Raw genomic sequence first — 22958 nt, forward strand, 5'->3', positions numbered from 1 at the left:
CCGCTCATCAGAACCCTTCATTTCTTAGGAGACTGTCAGATTGAAATTAATTTGCAGAAATATGTGCCTTTCCCCTGTGAGGCTGACTTTGTAAGAAAAACACCCAAGTTCAACAAATCCCTAAGGCAAGGACACAACGTTTTCCCTTTATGATGAAAAAAAGATACCCCATTAAAAGAGATAAACCACCTGGTCTCACTTAGTTTGTATTTAAGTGTTCTGTTACCAAATATTCTTTCACTGGGAATCTCCATCATTCCTGTTGGCTTGTGGATGGGATAGCCTTTTGCCTAAAACCTTAGTCTTTTAGCTTTAAGCTTTGATTCTCCTGAGGCCAGTAAAGCAAATCAAAATAGGTATGTGTAGATTCTGCAACTGCATTTCCATATGTAGTTAAAGGGTTTTGTTTCTAAAAAGTACATTAGTACTATGTTGGCTCAATGTCTGTAGAGACTTTACTCCATTAATTGTCACTCAATTGCAGTGTCTACTAGCTCTTTCCCCATAGCATAGAGGCATTCTTACATCTTTTCTTTTTAAAAATTTTACTTTTCGATTACAGTTTACATTCAATATTATTTTGTATTGGTTTCAGGTATGCAGCATAGTGGTTAGACAGTCATATACTTTACAAAGTGGTCCCCTGATATTTCAAGTACCCACCTGGCACCGTACATAGTTATTACAGTATTATTGACTATATTTTCTATGCTGTACTTTACATCCCCATGACTATTTTGTAACTACCAATTTGTACTTCTTAATCCCCTCACCTCTTTCACCCAGTCCCCAAATCCCCCTCCCTCTGGCAATCACCAGTCTGCTCTCTGTATCTATGAGCCTGTTTCTATTTTGTTAGTTTGTTTTGTTCTTTAGATTCCACATATAAGTGAAATCATATGGTATTTGTCTTTGCCTGACTTATTTCACTTAGCATAATACTCTCTAGGTCCATCCATGCTGTCGCAAATGGTAAGATTTCATTCTTTTTTATGGCTGAATAATATTCCATTGTATATATGTACCACCACATTTTTATTGTCTATTATGGGCACTGGGGTTGCTTCCATATCTTGGCTATTGTAAATAATGCTGCAATGAACACAGGGATGCATATATTCTTCAAATTAGTGTTTTGGGTTTCTTTGGATATATATACCCACAAGTAGAATCACTGGGTCATAAGGCACTTCCATTTTTAATTTTTTGAGGAAACTCCATACTGCTTTCCACAGTGGCTCCACCAATCTGCACACTCCCACAGTGCACAAGGATTCCCTTTTCTCCACACCCTCGCCAGCACTTATTGTTTGTTGATTTATCGATGGCAGCCATTCTGACAGGTGTGAGGTGATAGCTCATTGTGGTTTCTATTTGCAACTCTCTGATGATTAGTGATGTTGAGCATCTTTTCATATGTCTTCTGGCCATCTGTATGAAGTCTTTGTAGAAGTGTCTTTTCAGGTCCTCTGCTCACTTTTTAAATGAATTGTTTGTTTGCTCTTTGGTATTGAGTTGTCTTGAGCTTTTATAAATGTTGGATATTAACCCCTTATTGGATGTATCATTGGTAAGTATCTTCTTCCATTTAATAGGTTGTCTTTTTGTTTTGTCTGCTGTGCATAAACTTTTTAGTTTTTAGTCCCATTTGTTCATTTTTTTCTTTTGTTTTCTTCACCCAAGGAAATACATCAGAGAAAACATTGCTGAGGGAAATGTCTTACATTTAAGTTCTTAATACGTTTTGAGTTTATTCTTGTATATGATGTAAGAAGGTAGTCTAGTTTTATTTTTTTTGCATGTATCTGTTTAATTTTTCCAACTCCATTTATCGAATAGACTGTCTTTACCCCATTGTATGTTCTTGCCTCCTTTATCAAATATTAATTGACCACATAAGCATGGGCTTATTTCTGGGTTTTCTATTCTGTTCCATTGAGCTCTATATCTGTTTTTATGTCAATACCATGCTGATTTGATTACTATAGCCTTGTAGTATAGTTTGATATTAGGTAATGTGATACCAACAACTTTGTTCTTTTTTCCAAAGATTGAATGGCTATTCAAGGTCTTTTGTGGTTCCATATATATTTTTGGATAATTTGTTCTAGTTCTGTGAAATATGACATTTGTGTTTGAATAGGAATTGCATTGAATCTATAGATTGCATTGGTAGTATGGGCATTTTTTGCTGCTGTTATGAATCCTCACCCAAGGATATTTTTTCCACTGATTTTTAGAGAGAGTGGAAGGGGAGGGAGAGAGAGAGGGGGAGAGAGAGAGAGAGAGAGAGGGAGAGAGAGAGAGAGAGAGAGAGAGGCATCATGTGAGAGAGGCACCTCAATTGGTTGCCTCCCTGACTGGAGCCAGGGATTGAGCCTGCAACCAAGGTACATGCCCTTGACCAGAATCAAACCTGAGACCCTTCAGACCCTCAGGCTGGAGCTCTAACCACTGAGGAAAAACAGCTAGGTCCAGTGTGGACATTTTAACAATGCTAATTTTTCCTATCCATGAGCACAGTATATGCTTCCATTCATTTGTATCTCCTTTAATTTCTTTCTTGATATGAACCCTCCTGTTGTAGTTGAGTCTTGACTGCTGTTGGATGGTCTCTGCATGGAGTTGACCCTCAGGCTGGCTGACTGTGAGGATTGATCCCCAGCCATAGTGTACCAGCTGCTGTGTAGGGAGGTGATCCCACGAAATGGATTTTCCCCAGCAGGGTCTGCTGTTTGCGAAGACCTCCTTTTGGGTGTGCTGCTTGTAGAGCCAATTAGGTCATGTTCTGATGTGGTCTAAAGCCAGCCACTAGATGTGTTGGTTCTGAGACCTCTTGGGAGGGACTCCAGTGCAGGTCAATGTCAGATGTTGCCTGTGACTGACCCTAGGCCATCTGTTATGAGCTACAGGGTGATCCACAGTTGGCCCTCACTCCAAAGCTAACACTCAGTCTTTCCTTACATGTCTCTGGCACTCCCTGAGTCTGCTCAGAATTTCTTGAGGGTTTTTCAAGAAAGGCTGCGATGCAGGCCCAGGCTCACTGCTGCCAGCAGATCCCACAGCCATGTGCGAGCTTGGCAGGGCAGTGGCATCAAGGAGTGGGCAGGGTAGAGCTAGTGTTGCTCCCCAGGCCAAAGCTGCATGCTTGCCCCAGGAAAGACGGCATGTGTGAGTGACGTGGGAGAGGGACTCAGCACAAGGAATTGGCAGCTGTCCCTCTAGCCCTCTCTCCAAAGCCACACAACTCAGTCTCTCCCTATAGGACTCCTCTCCCTTCTGAGTCACTGTCCCTCTGCCGGTGCCCAGGGCAAGTGCCCAGGGAGAGTGCCGGGAGTGGGACTTTGTGCCCTGGCCCTTTAAGAGGGCTCTTGGATTTCCAGTAGTCTTTGTCTCACCCGGGCAGACAGGATCCCTGCCAATTCTCACAGCCAGATGTTATGTGGTCCCCTCTTCCTGCACTGCTTCTCTGAGCTGGGGAGACTGCCATGGGGTCTTGGCGCCTCCCTCCTCAGTGGGGGGCTCTGCAGCCAGATATCCGTCTGGATTCTCAACTGCTGCACGTGATTGCAGGGCCAGGCCTTTCCGACTCTGCCCGCCTAACAGTTTTGACGTGGCTTCTTCTGTGTATCTTTAGTTCTAAGACTGTTCAGCTAGACCAGATGGTTATCCAGGTCGATTGTTCTGTAATTTAGATGTAATTTTGATGAGTGTAAAGTCCACCTACCCTACCATCTTGGATCCTTTCCCTTAAATCTTTTCAATTTTAAGAACAACTACAATCAGAATCTTTTAGCAGCCCTGCAACTAGAAGCGGGGAGACACTGTCTCCATTCTGCATCCCTGTCATCTGCTGCTCTATCAGCCTGCCCCCCCTTGCAGCCACGCCTCTGCCACGTGGTCTACCTGGGCTGCCTCCCCTTCTCATGTTTCATTCACAAGACAAAGCCCTGCAGGTGGCTCATGCTCCCACCTTTGAACCGCAGCTTCTCTTAGTAAACTCCTTGTTGCTAAATGCTGTCTTATTTTACTGAAATTTCATGTCGAGTTTAAATCTTCTTAAAACGCTCCCTTTTGTGAGCTACCAGGATTCCATTTCCTCGTGGTTCACTCCAACCGCCCCAGCTACTCTTTCCCGGCCTTCTTTGCTGTCTCCACTGTCTCAGCCTCTCTCTTTGTGACAGGGTGGTTCTCTTAGCCTCCTTTCCTCCCGGTCTACACAGTGTGTCCCTAGATAATCTCACCCACTCCAATGGGCCCTTGCTCTGGCTGGAACCCCCCTGCTCAGGTCCAGAAATCACTGTCTCACTGCCTTGGGACATCTCATGGACAAAATTACTGGACGTTTCCCCCTTCTCCCTCCAATGTGCCTCCTCCACGTGGTCACTCTCTTGCTGAATGGCACTGCCACACATTTGAGATCTACTGAGAAACTTTGGGGTCATCTTTGACCCCCTTATCCAACAAGTAACTAAGCTCACTTGACTGAAATTTGTTAATGATTTTGAACCCATCTCCTCCTCGCCATCACTGATGCACCAGGGCTATTGCCTTACTCGCTTCTCTGTCATCTTCCCCCAGGAACTCTGAGACTGCCTCTCAGGTGGTCTCCTGTCTTCCCACTTGCCTTCGTCCAGCCCATTGTCCACATTGATACCAAAACGATCTTCCTAAAATTCAGAATGGAAATCTGATCAGGTCACACTTGCCTGCTGAAAATTCACCAGTGGCTCTCCGTTGCCTTCAAAAGAAAACCCAAAGTCCTCAGTGTGACCGCGAAAGGCTCTGGAGGAAGTGGTCCTCCCTCTGTCCCCAGTATCACTTCTCACAAACCTTGTTCTCATTCTCTGAGCCCTGCCCACACCCAACCCCTTGCTCTTCTGCCTCCCCAGGAGACCCATGGTTTCTCACGAGGCTGCCGTCAACATGTTGGCCAGGGCTGCAGCCACATGAAGGCTTGACTGGGGCTAAAGGATCAACTTCTGAGGTGGCTCATACACACGGCTGGCCAGTGGTGCTGGTTGATGAGTGATGCTGGCTGTTGGTAGGAGGACTCAACACCCCCACGTGGGTCTCTCAGCAGGCTCCTTGAGCTTCCTCACAACATGGCGGCAGGCTTTCCCCAGAATGAACAAAGAGTGAGGGGAGAGAGAGAGAGAGAGAGAGAGAGAATAGATAGATAAATAGCCAGAAATACAGACAGATAAACATCAGATGGAAGCCATCCTTTTGAGGACCTAGCCGTAGACGTCACATCGCATCACGTTCACCATATTTTTTTCTTTAGATGCCAATAACTAAGTCTAGCTCACACCCCAAGGGAAGGGGTACATTAGGCTCAACCTTTTGATGGGAGAGGTGTCAAAGAATTTATAAACATATTTTAAAATTTCTACCAAAGCTGATAATGAAGAGCTGAATTTTTTTAGTTCATACAGTTATAGAAAGTAGCCTAAATAGTGGAGAATATATGCTTTCCAGTGAATTCTGTGGCAGCAGCAGGAAGTTCTTTACAGAAGGGAGGCTGTGTGGCTTTTTTTTTTTTTTTAAGTGAAAGGAAGTTTGTAATCAGATAAATCTAGATTTAATTACTGACTCAGTCACTTACTAGCTGTGCAACCTTGGGAACTGTACTTGTCTCCTCTGTGCCTCTGTTTTCTCATTGTGTCATGTCATAAAATAGCATGGCTCCTCAGAGGGTTGTTGTCAGGATTAAATAAAATAATGTATGGAAAGTTAGCCAATGCCTGGCATGGTAAGTACTTAATAAATATTATTAGTTAATAATGATCATGTAAGCATCCATCCACCTTTCTTAGATGGCTGTAGTGGTGGGCATCCCTGAGGCAGAAAAATACACTAAATGCCTTTTTGGGATCCATTCCCGGCTTTCGGTTGAGATGGCCTTAGGGAGAGTGGAGGTTACTGCAAGTTCTTACTACCTAACTGCTGACCGCCAAATTGCCCCTCGTTTGCATGGACAAGGATCTGATGGCCAGGCCCAGAGTGACTCAATGTTCATAGCCATATGGAGCCCATCACTTACCGGTGTCTGCTTTTTCTTCAAGGTCAATTTCTTCATCTTCCTGAAAATTCTCAAGCTTCTCATTTCTAAGCTCAAAGCCCATCAAACGTGCTTCAGAGATTATAAATACAGGTGAGTGGCCTGAGGTCAGTATCCAATAGTCTGAGATTGTCTTGACCCCTTCTGGCTGTTCTGGCCAGTGCTGCAGCAGGGAACAAGTTGCATTGGTATGTTTATCTCTTAAAACAAGGGTGGAAGGGAGGGTTGCTCTGAAAAAGGAGTTGTGGGATCATGTAAGGCTTTTGCCAATGGTGAGGACTTTCTGGCCTCATGAAAATGAAGTGGTGCGTTGTCAAGGGCACACACATTTCCCCAGGAGGAATCTATTGAAATGATCCTAAGAATGGTTTACAGGGAAAGGAAAGGGTCACATGAAGGGAAGTTAGATAGTCGCTTACCTTTGGGAGGGATTTGAGGTCACAGAATAAAAGGCATATTCATAACTCAGAAGAGCATATTTGGGTATTTTTAAAACCTTGGGATATAAGACCACAAACTTTTGGGAGTCCAAGGAAATGCAGCCTTCACACAGTCACTTTTCCTTTGTGGCTTGCCTTTGCTACGTCCCATCTTCTGCTTTCCACAGTGACAGCAGCCCCAGTTCACAGCAAGTCAGATCATAGGTACTGAGATCTGCATTGTTGTAAAAACAAATGAATGAATGAATGAACAAATGAATGAATGGCATATAAAGACCCCTCCTTCCTTTTCCAGTTACTCTTTGCTGTCTACGAGACATGTCCCCTTCAGCAGGGCTCTTGGGAAAGGAATGTTTTAACCCAAAAAAGTAGCTCTCAGGGTAGGGATTTTAGTCCATGTGGCAGGACAGAGGCGGAGGTGTGAGTGAGGATGGCTGCACCTGTTTCTCTCTCTCTCTAAGGCCAAAACGGGGCCTGTCTCAGGTGTGCAGGAAGGTAGTTTTTCCATTTATTGGGCAAACATGTAATGAATGTTTGTGCCTGAAATTGTGCTTGGAACAAAAGGTAAATGCAATGTGGGCCCTGTCACAAGGAGCACAGGTTCTAACCTGCCAAGGACTGGGACGTTGGTTAGGAACGAGCGTCAGGAGGGCTGGTGCTGGCCATGAACCCAGACTCACCCACTGACCTTGGGCAAGTCACTTGGCCTTCCTGGGCCTGTTTTCTGTAGAGTGGGAATCCACACCTCCTCCTAGGGAGGGTAAAGGTCATAGACACAGGGGTCCCAGTCTAATCGGATGTGGTGAGTGGTATTTGCCCAGGATTCAGACCCCAAGTCCTAACTACCTAAAACTCTTCCTCCAGGTCAGAAGGATAGTCACACATGGCTCAGGACTAGAGAAGTATATATTGTAGTTGGCTCAAGTATTTTGCAAACCACCCATGGGCCACTTGGGCTGGCCTGGACCACACAGAGCCTCGCTGTCCTTGGCGCCTCTGATCAAGCCTCCAAGTGGCTGACAGTTTCTCTGGTTCCTTTCCCAAGGCTCAGCCTCTCTTACCGCTCGCTGAGGGGGGAGGTCCAAGGCCAAGAGCAGAGCTACTCTCGTCTACCCCGTTCGGGGGAGCAATTCTCTCACTAACCAGGCTCAGGGGAAACCCAGGCACCCTGGAAACCCAACAGGAGACAGCATTCCCAGGAGACAGAAACAGGAAGCAAGCAAATGCCAAAGCACTGCCTTCCACAAAGCCTGAGAGCCTAAACCTGTTATTTTGTTCCACCAACGCCCACCATGTAGCACGTGGTCTTCCCATGCTCCAGACCCACAGCAGTCCTTACGGTGGCTCTCCATCCTGGCTGCTCCTAAGCACCTCCTGACAGTCGGCCAAAAGCAAAATCTGGTGAGCCCCCCACGGAGTATCCTGACTCAGTGAGTGAGGGGTGGAGTCCCATCGTTGGGCTTCTTACAGTTGAGTTATCAGGAGATTCTGGGACATAGCCAGATGGGGGGACCACTGGATCAGATGCTCTAGGGGAACTAGGCATGGCATTTTCTGGTTGGGCCATGGCAAATGTGTTTCTAAGCAGCTTTGATTGATATCTCTTTTCTGAGGTCTCCTTCAGAGTTATCCAAGATACTGGTTTCCTAACTTTTCTGTTCACGCATCTACATTAGTAAAGAAATTTTGAGCATGACCCTCATCATCTATACACATGGTCTGCTGAACTATTATATACATTATAACATACATCCAAATACAGAAAATTATAAAGGATGGGTAAAAATTAATATACACAGAGCTTCTACTTTCTTTGATCATATTTTCTTCCAATACCAAATGGATCACCTTGCACAGCACTGGCGTGTGGCACCCCATTGGGAGCCAAGGATCTAGGGAAGTGTGAATAAAGATACTGGGGAGACCCTCATGGCTGAACAGTGATTTAAAATGGCTATTTTGGGGAGAGAAAGGGTAAAGGTGTCTGATGTACACAGTGTGTCTGAGAACTTCTTTTTCCTTTCCCCACTCTTATATAAGGGACGGGCTTGAAAAGGGGAACCTGGGTGCATGCCTACCTGGAGGCCTTCCAGGATGAGACCACTCCTCTTGGCAAGTTTGCCACCACCTGGGGACTGTACAGGGAACCTATGAGTGTTCCCAAGAGGCTGAGACTTTGGTGGGCTGACTGATGCCAACTGAACTCACAAGAGACTAATATATAAACCAGTCTGTACAACTATTCATTCTTAGAGACTGTGGAAAGTAGGGGTGGTTAGGGGCTCCTTCTAGTGCCTTCTAGAAGATCCAGAAACACAGAGCGTTCACTAGAATATTATTGGTGATCATGGCATCCAAGCAGAGCGACTGGTGATGAGGATCCTTGACGGCGGCCTGAGAAACCAGCACTGTCCACCTACCTGGTGGCTGAGTCCACCTACCCGGTGAGAGGGAAGTTCACTCCCCAGTCTCCCCAGGTAGAGCTGGATAAGTTCTGGGCACTTCCTGCTTTTTGGTGACATTTCCTGCCATTCTGGTTGACCATCTGCTTTCTGTTTACTGACTCTTTCAATTGCACAGTACAGTGAAGTTGATTAGCTTATGCGTATTAATTAGCAAAATGTCAGGCCCTATCTCTTGGGACATACTAGGCCACCTTAGTTTACTCCCTGGGCTGGTGGATCCTACAGCAGCGATGAGCACACTTGCCCGCTTTTCTCTCGAAGCCGTGCTGACTCCCTCACCTCCAGGTTCTGGGAGGGCTGATTCCTGTCACCACCACAGTCACCAGCATGGCCTGCGCCCACTGTCCTCTTCCACATCCCTTCCACGTTTGTTTTCCGTTGAAGCCCTCTGCTAGGGTAAGGAGAAGCGGGGTGACAAACTCCGGCAGGAACAGCTCTACCTCCAACTTTCCCAGATGTTGACAACTTTCAGAATGTAGCTCTCGAGATTTGGTCCCCCCGCAGGAGTCTATTTTAGGAAAGTTTGAATTAAGCACATTTAAACCTTGCCAAAGAAACATTTGCTAGGACCCAGAGAACCTTCTGTAGTCCCAGCCCCCACTTCTAGGCTTCTACTACTCAAGTGGAGGAAACTCTAACCAGCCCATCTGTCTGGCCTGGAGAGGGAGAGCCAGAGCCGAGCCACACCTGAGGGGGAGCACTGGCCCTGGGATGCGGACAGACACCCGCAGCCCCTCGGCGTGGTCGGAGAGCTCTGTTCTTTGTGGTTCCAGCATGGAGGTGGCTCACTTCCCCCAGATAAACGGCCTTTACTGTCCATGTGATGCATGGGGCAGAGCTCTTAATGAATTTATTAAGGAGAATCATTTCTTAAGATGCTCAACCCCAGAGCCCTTTCTGAAAGGACTTCCTGGTGGGCAATCAAAGGTGAAAAGTGTCACAAATGGAAGTAAGTTCATCAGAGTCATTGGGGTTGTAAGCGACTTGAGGGCAGGGATGGCTTCTTTAAAAATGGGGCCAGCTAAATTAGAGTGATCATTCATCATGTTTCAGACACCACTTATTCTTAGTGTTTACCATCTGTTAATCCTTATTAGTAGTAATGTTTTATTTTAATTTTAATATTTATATATTATTATTTGTATAATTCTCATTTTTTCCAGTGAAAAGATTAAATAATTTGCCCAAGGCCACATCGCTAGCAGTTGGCAGGGCCTGATTTGAACCCAGTTCCCAGATACCCCGAGCCCCTCCTCTCCCACTGTACTTGCTCATGTGCCACAGCAGATGTAAATATTTATTGAATAGCTAAATGACAGTAAAGTACGCCATTTGTTTTTATTTTTATTTTATAGATTTTTTTATTGATTTTTGGAGAGAGAGGAAGAGAGAGGGAGAGAGAAAATCAGTGTGAGATCAATACAACAACCGGCTGCCTCTTGCACACCCCCTACCAGGGATTGAGCCTGAAACCCAGGCATGTGCCCAGACGGGGAATCGAACCGGTAACCTTTTGGTGCACCAGGAGATGCCCAATCAACTGAGCCACACCTGCCAGGGCACACTAAGTCACTTAAATAAATGATTAAAGATGAAAAATAAGCATAAACCCAGCTTGTGAGAGTAGGCTGCTATAGATATTTATTGATTTTATCTGAACAGAGGTACCAAGAGCACTTTGTCTAAGGAGAAAGAGCGAGGTGAGGACTGGGAACCCTTTCTGACACCCAGCCCAAGATATGATAGTTATAATATGGCCCAAAACTTTATACAAAGGTGGTCGGTCATTCTTTAAAAATCATCCCATACAAAACATGGGATCTTGGATTGGATCCTAGTACATGAAAAGAACAGCAGCGGAAAAACTGCTGAAATTCAAATTAAGTCTGGACTATAGTTTTTAGTCACATACCAATATGTTGGTCTCTCGGTTTTGACAAATGTACCATGATTATGTAAGATTTTAATATTAGGGGACGTGGAGTGAAGGGTATCTGGGAACTCTCTGCACTATCTTGGCTGCTTTTCTACACATCTAAAATTATTCTGAAATTTAAGGTTTATTCAAAAAGCATAATGCCATAGCAAGGCCCTGAGAATACGATGATGGTGCCCCGGCCGGTGTGCTCAGTGGTTAGAGCATCAGCCCACACAAAGGAAGATTGTGGGTTCCATTCCCTGTCAAGGGCGTGTGTGAACCTGGGTTGCAGGTTCGATCCTGGCCTGGTTGGGGTATGTGCTGGAGGCAACCAATGGATGTCTTTCTCTCTCCCTCTCTCTTCCCTTCCCTTCCCCCCTCCCTTCCACTCTCTCCAAATTCAATCGAAAAATATCCTTGGACAAGGATTAACAAAAGAAAGAAAAAAATAAGTTGATGGTAAGACATGGATCCACGTGTAAGAACGTAACCCAGAGCAAGCATCGCAAACTCAAACGCTTTTGAGGGCCCAGCAGGCAGGCTGGGGGTTGGAGAGCACATGCTCCTCTAGGGAACAGCCACCAGCAGGCTGTAGCTGATAATTTCCAACTGGGCAGGAATTTGGGCCCGATCTCACCAGTTTTCAAAAGAGGAAATCTGGGCATCATTGCTTAAAATCTCCTTGTCATTCAAAGGTGGCTTCAGTAACGAAAAGCAGAAAATATCTGAAAGTCGAGTACAAACTCATGTTTGCCATTTTGCAACCTCCCCTCCAGAAGGTTTTATAACACCTCTGGAAATTAAAAACAACAACAAAAAATGCTCTTGAAACAGTCTCTCTTTGGGAGCACCTTCCTGGGACTTAGCTAAGTGAGTGCTGCGTGGGTGGATCTGCGAGTAGGAGCACCCGTGAGCTTGGCACAGGTGAACCACATAACCAGGGCCTGAGTCTCAGACTCCCACTCCTCGGCCACTCCTTGACGGTCAAGGCCATGGGATGGCAGCTCACGTGCCTGGGTGGAGTCCCTCTTTCTTTGTGACTTCTGTCCAGCTCTTACTGGCTTTTTAGAGCATAAAGGTGAGTTGTTTTGTTTCCTTGATGCTATGCATTTAGAAGGCGCTAGCAGACACAGGATTCATGGTAAGAACTGCTCTCTCTTGGAGAGAGTTACACCTTCCCCAAGACACTGCCCATGAGCTACTGCTGACCTTCCATGTTTCTACATCTTTAATTCCACAGGGCTTGGGGAAAAACCCCTAGTCTAGCCCTTTAAGAAAGGGAGTTGGGCTAAAAATCATTATAATTAAGCTCTTTTTCCACAGTGTGTATAAAACAGTAGCTTTGTTTGTGCCCTGACTATGAATCACCATTGCTAATGTAGTTAGTTCTAAATCAAGAAGCAGTTCAGTGGTAAAGACCAGCTGTTTCCAAAGATGGCTCCTTAAAAATTCACATTCTTAGGACTCAGACACCAGAGGTTTTGGTTAAGAGAATCATCACTGGGACCAGGAAGATGTGTGTGTATATATAACTCTGTAAGGAATTCTGATAGTCAACGAGCCATATTTGGGAAGCACCGGTATTTGATATGGAATGTTGGGCCCCAGCTGTGCACTTTGCATGTGGGTGGTACAAAGGATGTCTGTCTTTTTTGTGTGGAGTGTATACAACAGGGAGCTTCCACACAGCACTTTTTATGAGGATCAGTTTCTCATTTCCTACAGCCCTGGCCATGGCCAGGGTTGAGGGGCAGCCCTGGGGCTGGTGGTGGAGCCTGTGCAGAGTGTGCAGGGCCTGAGTGTGAAGTCAGACGCCTCACTTCCAGGCAGGTATTTGGTGCTTAGTGGCTCTGTGACCCCTTCTCAGGCTGAGTAAAGCACTGAAATTGGAAGTCCTGAAAAGAGAGAGACAGAGGCATCAGCTAGCCAGGTAATAGGACATTTACCAAACCTGGTAGAGATGTAGTGCCCCAGGTGATTTCCATGTGCATGGAAATCTATCCACCAGGCAAAATGTAGATATATGTGTAGGTGTTACATCATAATCTATATGGGTAAATTCATTCATTCATTCATTCATTCATTCATTCATTCATTCATTCATGTTTTCTGAGAATTTGCCATGAGTTAGGTGTTCAAATGCACCAGTGAACAAGACCACACTGGCCCTTAAGGCATCAATGTGTAGCCAAAAAACAAACTGGAAAATCAACTGCTCATCAATACGCTAACAGCTACAGTAGAGGCATGCACAGATCAGGGAATGTTGCCTGTTCCTAATGTGGCCATCAGGGTAGTTATTTGGTTGTCGTTGCAGATTGGCAAAGTCCACGCTGGTTCTCATCCCTCTGTTGGGCGTTCACGAGATCCTCTTCTCTTTTATCACTGATGATCAAGTTCAAGGATTTTCAAAACTTATACGGCTCTTCGTTCAATTGACTCTGAGCTCCTTCCATGTAAGTAAGCACCTGAACCGAGATGTCTTGGCTTTGTAAAAACAAAATGTCCTTGATCCAAACAGACTCGAAATTGAGAAAGCCCACAGATGGAAAGAGTTCTAGAACCAACGGGCTTTAGCAGTGAGCCCCTTTGGCCATAGAAGGGTGTGCAGACGGAAGTGTTGCCTTGATCCTGCTGGCATGATGTGGTGACTAAGAAGAGAAAAGTGGTCTGTCTCCTGGGCTTTAATAGGTGGTGTGACTTGTGATCATATTAACTGTGAGCATCAACATGAAGCCTTTTATTAAGTGCTTATTTTTGCTGGGTTCTCTGCAGAACATTGTGCAAAATGAATGTTGTATATACTTCAGGTGATGTACTCAGAACACAACAAAACTTGGGTAGGGACCAATGAGTTGAGACCAGGAGGCTTTTGAACCTTGACAGATGTGTGGGGGCTGAAATAAGAAACAGGAGGCCAGATATGGTTAATTTACCTGGATATTTTCATTATCCGTTGCTTGAACTGTTATCTACTACTCAGTAGCTTAGTATGAAAATAATTATTCTTCCTCTCATGGTTCTGGGGGTCAGAAATACTAGAAGGACATAACAAGGATAGCTCCCCTCTGCTCCACGTGATGCCTGCTGGGGCTGGAACTTCCAAGGTGGCTTCTCCACTCACATGCCTGGTGCCAAAGCTGGAAAGGCCCTAATGGCTGGGGCTGGCTGGAGCGGCTTTACTTGGGTTGTTTCTGGGCTTCATTTCTCACTGTCAACTACATTCCTCAGTCCCATCCAGTCTTAGAGCCTCACACTTGCTGCATGTTCTCTCCCCATGGTTTCTTTAGCAGGGTAGCTGAATTTAATACATAGCAGTTCAGGGCTCCCAAGAGCACAAGAGCAGGAGCTCCCAAGCCTTCTAAATGCCCAGGTCTGGAACTCACATGGTGATACTATTAATACAGCATTCTACTGTTTAAAGCAAGTCAAAGGCCTAATCTGGATTGAAGGGAAGGAGTCTGCACAAGGCATGAAAACTGGGAGGCATGGCTCATTAGCAAAGGCCACTAATGCAGAAGACAAGTAGTGTGGACACACAAAAATAGTAATATTGAAATTAATAATCTTTTTTTTTTTTAAATATATCTTTATTGATTTCAGAGAGAGGAAAGGAGAGGGAGAGAGAGAGCTAGAAACACCAATGATGAGAGAGTCATTGATCAGCTGCAGCCCGCAACCTGGGCATGTGCCCTGACAGGGAATCGAACCCTGATCGCCTGGATCTAGGTCGATGCTTAACCGCTGAGCCACGCCCAGCCGGGCGAAATTAATAGTCTTAAAATGCTAGTATAGGAGCAGGTTTCCAGAATGGAGAAGAGAGGATCTTGGCAATTCCTTTCTGCAAGAAGCAAATATAAAATTCCACAAAATTGTCAATAATATCCATTTCAGGACCCTGGAAATCAACCAAAGGCATACAAAAGATTGAGAAGAGTTTATTCAAGAAAAATTACTGAACTTGAGTAAGAGCAGTGGGAATCTGTGTTGTTTTTTCTTGAGTCTGTACTTGTTCTCCAATCCCTCCTCCATCAATGAACAAATTCTAGTGAAAACTAGCAGCTTCACCAAAGAAAGGGGTTGGCTTGATATAGATCAGAGAGCATAAAAAGCCCACACCCCTGGGCATTGTCAGATGCAGTAATGATCTTAGTGGCAAAGGAACAATGTCACAGCCTGAAGCTGTGATCCTGGTTGGGGCAGAGAGGCTAAACATCAGACTAAGGTGACAGAAGAAAGCATCAATGAACTTGAAGAGAGTTCAATTATGATTACCCAGTCTGAGAAAAAGGAAAAAAAAAAATGAGAAAAATAACAGAGCTTCACATATCTGTAGAATGCCATAAAGAAAATCAACATACACATATGGGAGTCCCAGAAGGAGAGGGGGGCTAGAAAAAGGTAGAAGAATCATTTGGAGAAATAATGGTTGAAAACTTCCCAAACTTGATGAAAAACATTAATCCAGGCATCCAGGAAGCTCCGTGAACTCCAAAAAGGATAAAACAAAGAGATGCACATCTAGAAACATTATAGTTATACTGTTGGAAGCCAAACACAAGAAGAAAATCTTGAAAGTAACAAGAGAAAAATGACTCATTACAAAGGGGCACCAGCAATACAATTATAGCTGACTATGATCAGAAGCGATGGAGGCCAGAAAGCAGTGGTATGACGCAATCAAAATGCTGAAAGAAAAAATAATTTAATCAAGGATTCTATATTTAGCACAATTATATTTCAAAATTATAGTAAAATAAAGACATATTCAGATAAACAAAGACTAAGAGAATTTACTGCTAGCAAACCCTCCTTAAGAGAAGTGTCAAGGCAAATCCTTCAGGCTGGAAGAAACTGACAGTAGCCAATAACGCAAATCCACATGGAGAAATAAAAAGCACTAGTAAAGGTAAACACATAGGTAAATGTGAAAGATATAAATATATTTTTCTCTTTTACTGAACTGATTTTAAAGGCATAAGATTGCATCAAATAATTATAAACTCTGTTGTTTTAAGCTGTATTATATAAAGATCTAGTATATTATGACTATAATAGCACAGAAGAACAGGAAGGGAATGGAGTTGTATTGGAGGAAAGTTTCTATATTTACCAGAATTTTTAGTATTAATATGAATTAGATTATGACGAGTTAAGATGCATGTTGTAATCTCTGGTACGAACACTAGGAAAATAGCTAAAAAAAAAAAAAAGTAAGAATACCAGCAGAGGAATTAAAATGGTATGACTATATTATACCATTTTAAAAATGAAGGAACTGAGACTCAGAGGAGAACTTGCAAATACTAATAAGTGCCAGATAGGAGATCTGTATGCAGAGGTTAAGCCCTTGCTTGTAACTATTATTCCACCATGCCCCTCAGGGTCAGAACCAAGAGACACTCAATTCCCTGTATTAGAGTCTTACAGACGTGGCAGCAGACAGGGTCAGGTACTGCGATTCTGTGAAAAGAGAGGAGACAATGTGCCTGCCCGCTGCACATTCCCAAAAGGCCACAGGGACAGAGCCTGAGGAGCAGTCTGAGTAGTGGACAATGGCTTTTTCCTCCTATTAGAGCTGAATCTTGTGTGGCTTTGAGCTGACCCAGAGGACCAATCGGTAACTATTTTTCATTACAAAACCATGTTTAATTTATGTCAATCTTTTGGGAAATTTCAAAAGCTAAGGTTTAGTAATTTGGGTTTCCTATATTGTTTGGTCTTAATTTTCTTTCAAAGGTAATCCCAAATTAGAAAAAACAAAACAAAAACAAACCAACAACAAAAAGCTGCAGCTGTTATATCAGTAGTTTTTGGTGGCCTTTTTCCCCTAAGGGACAGATTTCTGAGAAGGAGTTCTAGCCTATCATACTCCCCGGCAAGGGAGCATGTTTGGGTCATCTATTGCTATGTAACAAACTACTCCAAAATTTCATGGCTTAAAGCAGTAGCCATATTATTGTCTCTAATGAGTCAATGAACTGGGCTATCTGGACTCAGCAGGGTGGTCCTTCTGATACATGTAATTTTTGGCTGGGGCTGCAAACATCTGAAGGCTTGATTGTGCTGGAACATTGAAGATGGCTCATTCACGTGGCTAGACATTGACCTGGGCTGTTAGCTGAGTTCAGCGGAGGCTATCAATTAGAGAGTCCCAGTTCTCCCCTCTTTGGCTTCTCCATGTATCTTAGGCATCTTCACCATAGCAGCTGGACTGTCAGAGCATCCCAAAAGCAAATGTTCTGAGAGAGAGAAAGCAGAAACCTCCAACTTTCTTGAGGCATGGCCTTGGAAGTCCTAGAATGTCACTTTTATCACATTGCATTGATAGAAGGAGTCACAAGTTCGCCCCAGATTCAAAGGAAAAATAAGGTCCACCTCTTTCTTTTTTAAATTATATTTTTATAAGCATACATTTAAAAAAATTGTTTTTATTGATTTTTAGAGAGGGAGGAAGGGAGAAGGATAGAGAGATAGAAACATCGATGAGAGAGAAACATCATCCATCAGGTGCCTCCTGCATGCCCCGACTAGGGATTGAACCCACAACCCTGGCATGTACCCTGACCTGGAATCAAACTGGTGACCTCTTGGTTCCTTGGTTGACACTCAACCACTGAGCAACCAGTGGGCTAGGCAAGGCCCACCTCTTTTTTTTTTTTCTTAATCTTCACCCAAATATATTTTTTTCATTGCTTTCAGAGAGAGTAAAAGGGGGAGAGCGAGAAACATCAATCTGAGAGAGACACATCGATTGGTTTCCTCCCGCACCTGCCCTGACCAGGGCTGGAATGCAGCCTGCAACCAAGGTACGTGCCCTTGGCAGGAGTCAAACCCGGGACCCTTCTGACATTCTAACCAGTGAACAAAACCAGCTAGGGCGAGGTCCACCTGTTGATGTGAGGAGTAGCACATGCCTACAGGGAGGGGAGGAATCGTTGGGGCCCCTCTGGAGACCAGCTACCACACTGCGTCATTTGGTTCTACAGTCACATAGAGCTCTGCTCACCACCGCGCAATACTGAGGAATGAGAGCAATCAGAGTGGCTCTACAGGCTGAGCCAGAAAACACTCTTGGAGGGCTTGCGCATAGTTAGAGGCCTCCCACCTTCTGAATAGCCCTGCACTGTTCCCCTCCATCCCACCTGGCGGAGGTGAGAGTATGGGTGGGCAGATGAGCGGGCACATATCTGGTGGGTTCTAGCATAGTGAATCAGCAGGAATCAGCACTGGATCCAACAGCTTCCTTTTCTTGCTGCTGTGGAGGGTCCTTCACTCCTCCAAGGGCTTATTGCTTAGCGATTTTCATCAGCTTCTTACCATCAAGGAATCTCTAGAGCGACTGCCAAGTGGTGGTGATGCATGTTTCATGGCACCTCTCCCATCTCACTTGCTTTATCTAGAATGAGAGTTAACCAGACTCCAGGATGTTCCAGGAACAGTGAATCAAAAACCCGAGGGAATGAAGACATGCTTGTGATGTGGAACCCTATTTTAGCTAGCTCATTCGTGAGGTTGCTGCACGGTCTAGGCCACGCTGCTAATACATGTGCCCAGAGGCGAATACCACTGGCCCTGCCAACTAGACAGGGCACCTGTGAACCGCCAATGAGGTTGCATGTGTGCAGTGATTAACTGGTACCACCATGTCCTGTTTAGGAGCTATATCCTTGGAATATCTAGCTGCATAAGAGGAGGAAAATTCCACACTGGTGGGGAGAACCCAAGCATTTGATTGATGTGACAGCCAGCATGAAGATTTCTGGCTTCCATGAGGAAGAGCATAAAAATCTTCCCCCATATTTTATAATTCCTTCTCAATTTCATCATTTTTACCAGTACTGAACCTCCCTTACCAGCAACAGGGTTGAGAGAAATATTCTTAAGAGAAGTGGGAGAGGCAGCCTGCATTGTGGCCTTCACGTTGGAATGTGTTTTTTCCTGGTGAGTTCTGGCATTCTATGAGCTTCTTCCCGTAAACACTCAAGGAGTTGGGTCCTGTACACATAGCCAGCTTCATATATCAGACACACAGCCCGAGTCCCACAGACCCTCATGTCACAGGACAAGCCATGGCATGTAGGTTATCACATGTGACTTTAACAGATCAGGAAGCGTAGGAGTCTGGAAAAACAGTGGAAACAAACATCAGCTCAAGCGTCTTTGATTCCAGACCTCTGGCAGTTAAGCAATGAATCCAGAAAAAATTTCCGACGTCAAGAGATGACCTCTTTATTGAAACTTCCCGGACACAAATCCTTTATAATTGAAAATGCCATATAAAGGTGGCCTGTTGTTTTCATCGTTACCCTTGTGTCCACAATTATAAATAACTAGGGAGAGAACAGAAAGAAATGGTCCTATCGTATTTTACAAGGTGCCTGACAATGTACAAGGCAAGGCTCTTTTAGTTGTGACAGAAACCCAACCCCTTCACTCACTCATTCAGCAAATATTGTTGAGCTCCCATTATGCGCCAGGCATTTGTTTTACGTGCTGGGGACCTGGCAGTGAAGACTAGGTGAAGATGCTAGTCTTGTTTGGGTGGCCGGGAGTAGGGACAAATAATAACCACCTTGACAAATAAATAGTATAATTCTGGCGTTGTGAAAAATATAAAATATAAAACAGAGTTCTGTGAGAGACTAGAATGGTCACCCTGAGTGGTCAAGAAAGTCCTCTCTTTTAGGTGCTATTTGAGCTAGGACCTGAATTTTGAGGAGTGAGTTAGGCAGAGATTTGAAAGAAGGGAGGTTCAGAAGACAAAAGGTAAGAAGGGGCCTGAGGAGCTGGGCTGTGGTAGTCGGTCTCCAGTGTGGCTCCCAACGCTTTTTATCTCCTGGTGTTCGAGGCTTTGTGTAGTCCTCTCGCACACTGAATACGGGGGACGTGTGACAATTAAAGTAGTGTGGACTTGAAGGTATGTGACTTTTCAGGGCAGGTCACAAGGAGATTGTGGCTTCTGCCTTGCTCCCTTGAATTGCGCCCTCTGGAGGAAGCCGGCCACCGTGTCATGAGGACACTCACGCAGCTCTCTGGAGAGGCGCTGAGGCCTCCTACCAACAACCAGCACCAACTTGCCAGGCATGTGAGCCATCGTGAAAGTAAGTCAAGCCTTCAGATGACGAGGTTCCAACCAACCTGTTGACTTCCACCTGAAAAATGACCCTGAGCCAGACTACCAGCTGAGCCACTGCCAGATTCTGGGCCCATAGAAAGTCTGTGAGATGATAAACCTTGATTGTTTTGGCCCACAGAGATATACAACAAAATACACAAGCCTGAGATGCTGGGGAAGCCAGGAGGCCTGTGTGGCTGGAACATAGTGGCTGAGGGGCAGCATGGTACAGGGTGAAGTCAGTGACACAGACACAGCCCAGATCACCTTACTGCCTTCTGTGGTGACATTTTATTTTACTCTTAGTGTGATGAGAAACCACTGGTGTGACATTATCTATCATTTCAAAAGAAATATTTTGACAAGAGAAAGGGGTATTTACTATCTCACATAAATAAAAATGTGAGAATCAGGCATAGCTGGATCCAGATACTCAAACAATATCATCAGAATTCTGCCTTCCACCATCTCCAGCCTCTGCTTTTCTCTCTGTTGACATCATTCTCAGATGGTTTTTCACCATGTAGCTGGCAAGATGCCCAGAAGTTGCTCCAGGCTTACATTAGCTACAACACTGGCAAGTCTAAGGAAGAGAGTACAACTCTCTCTGCTTTCCAGTGAAAAGAACTCAGCTTGGCCTCGCTTGGGTCACATGACCATTTGGGCTGATTATATTGTGGTGATGGTCATCCTAGAACATGGGGAGCATATGGTTGACCCTGCCAGAAGCCTAGGGAGTGGGGAGGGTCAGTTTCCAAGAAGAAAGGATTCAAGTGAAGGAAAAAATTAACCAATAGCCACTATGGACGAGTAGAAATGGGGCAGTGGGCTCGGACAGGATTTGCATAGTTGAATGAATGATAAAATCCTCTCACTGACCTACGAGCACCTAAGCAAACGCCAAGGCTGATGTGCATGGTGGGTGTCACAGTAAGAAGAGACCTCACGGTCAGTGCAAGCAGCATAGCTGCCTGCCTCTCCTGTGGGCTGCTCGGAACAGGAAGGCCTTTGGACTTTCCAAGTAACTCTCAGACACATCTTCTACCGAATCAAAGTTCATGCCGCCTCTCCTCTTCATTGCAGGGACTGCTTGTGGCCTTGCAGTATTGCTTTGCCAATGGAGAGGTATGTTTTCCATGCTCCCATCCTAGCTTCCTGTGAGGCTGGCCTGGTGTCCTACTGTCCCCAGGGTTTCCTGTCTTTTGTGCTGGGGCCATGGGGAGTGTTCAGTGACCATCATGCAATGGGACAGATTTGTACTTCTAGGGGTGAGAGCAGGAGGCAGCTTAGAGAAATGGGAAAAGGGGATGGGATGAGTGTAAGGAAGCTTAGAAACCCAACCTTGGCTCTGCTGGAGACGTTCTGGGAGTGTTAGTGTGAGAGAGGAAACAAGCTTGAACTTCAGAGTCCAAAAATCTGGACTCAAGTTATCACTCACTCACTTAGGAGCTCTGAGTTAGGTCACTGTGGCTCTTTGAGCCTCAGTTTCCTCATCTGTAAAGTGGGACTAACTACCCCTATCCTCTAATGTTGCCCTGGGCATGCTGAGCTCATGGTAAAGTCCCAATACCTGATAACTAGGATTATTTTTATTAATTTTTTTTGTTAATCCTCACTGAAGATATTTTTTCCATTGCTTTTCAGAAAGAGTAGAAGGGAGGGGAGGAGGAAGGGAGGAGAAGAGAGAGAGAGAAATATTGATGTGAGAGAGACACATCGATTGGTTGCCTCCCGCAGGTGCCCCATCCAGGGCTGGACATCGAACCTGCAACCCAGGTTTGTGCCCTTGACTGGGAATCTAACCTGTGATCCTCTGTGGGTGGGCTGACGTGCCAACCACTGAACCACACTGACCACGGCTGATTATTCTTATTATTAATATTATTACATATCCCCAACCAGCTCTCTGCTCCTCTGGAAAGAGGCCTGAAAGGGGCAGAGGCCAGAACAGTTTTCTCCTGACCATAGAGTTGGTGGATTTCCAGTCCCCCTCCCCTTCTTTTTCCCCTTCCCCTGTCCAGGTTTAAATATTTATTTCTGTCTCCTCCCACTGGAGTGCAAGCTTCTTGACAGCAAACCCTGTTCCACCCTGCTCATGGCTGCTGCTTCTGTTTCTTCACCCATCAGGCGGGCCTCAAATGCCACCTCGCAAATGCCACCTCAACACCTTTTCCCTCTGCTTAACCATATCCCAAATTTTTGTCTCCTTCCCCATTGTCCGGCTTGTGGATTCACGGTGCCAACACCATCTTCGAGGCTCACAGGTGTTTGTTCGCTCTTCTTTGTTCATCTCCCCCAATTTGAAGACAAGTTTCCCACGGGTCCCATGGAGTAGCCTCTCAATACATACCTGTTGAGTGGACCCACGACCAAATGACTCCGAGACAGTAACACTGCCCTCCTCTTGCCTGGCAGGTGAAGGCCGAGCTGCGGAGGCACTGGCTCCGCTTCCTGCTGGCCCACCACTCGGGCTGCAGAGCCTGGACCCTGCAGAAGAACTTCCGATTCCTGGGGAAGTGTCCCAAGAAGCTCTCCCAGGGAGGCAGTGCCAGGGCACTGCAGAAGCCGCTGTCCTCGCCCGGCAGTGGGCAGCTCCTGCAGCTGACCGTGCAGGGCCAGGGGGAGCAGGGTGCCCGGTCCCCCCGCGGCCACACAGCCTGGCGCTGGGGTGGCAGCCTGTCTGAGAGCAGCGAGGGGGACTTGACCCTGGCCCATACCATGGAGGAGATTCTCGAAGAGAGTGAGATGTAGGCAGGCTCCTGAGCTGGAGGAGGGAGGGGATGCTGTGGGTGCAGTCACCACTCTTCCCGTGCACTGGGCCCACTTTGACCTGAAGTCTGTTTCAAGGTTCCTCATGCTCTGATGAGGTTATGTGAACACTCACTACTCTGCCTGCCATTGTCATCTACTAACCCCCACTGCCATGTGTTCCAGAATGACCACCGGCCTCCAG

General features: G+C 45.5%; 1 protein-coding gene across 1 annotated transcript in view; it reads left to right on the forward strand.

Moving 5' to 3' along the window:
• The window catches only part of GLP2R (glucagon like peptide 2 receptor), a gene marked incomplete at both ends in the record, with an annotated part of 59868 nt that extends 37112 nt beyond the window's left edge, over positions 1–22756 (forward strand). Inside the window, 4 exons of the mRNA XM_081162050.1 lie at positions 6069–6157; positions 13205–13343; positions 21089–21130; positions 22421–22756. Coding sequence (XP_081018176.1) covers positions 6069–6157; positions 13205–13343; positions 21089–21130; positions 22421–22756 — 606 coding nt within the window. The remainder of the gene's footprint in view (positions 1–6068; positions 6158–13204; positions 13344–21088; positions 21131–22420) is intronic.
• Positions 22757–22958: the final 202 nt, after the last annotated feature.

This window comes from Miniopterus schreibersii, assembly GCF_964146895.1.
Source record: "Miniopterus schreibersii genome assembly, chromosome: 16".
Taxonomy (NCBI): domain Eukaryota; kingdom Metazoa; phylum Chordata; class Mammalia; order Chiroptera; family Miniopteridae; genus Miniopterus; species Miniopterus schreibersii.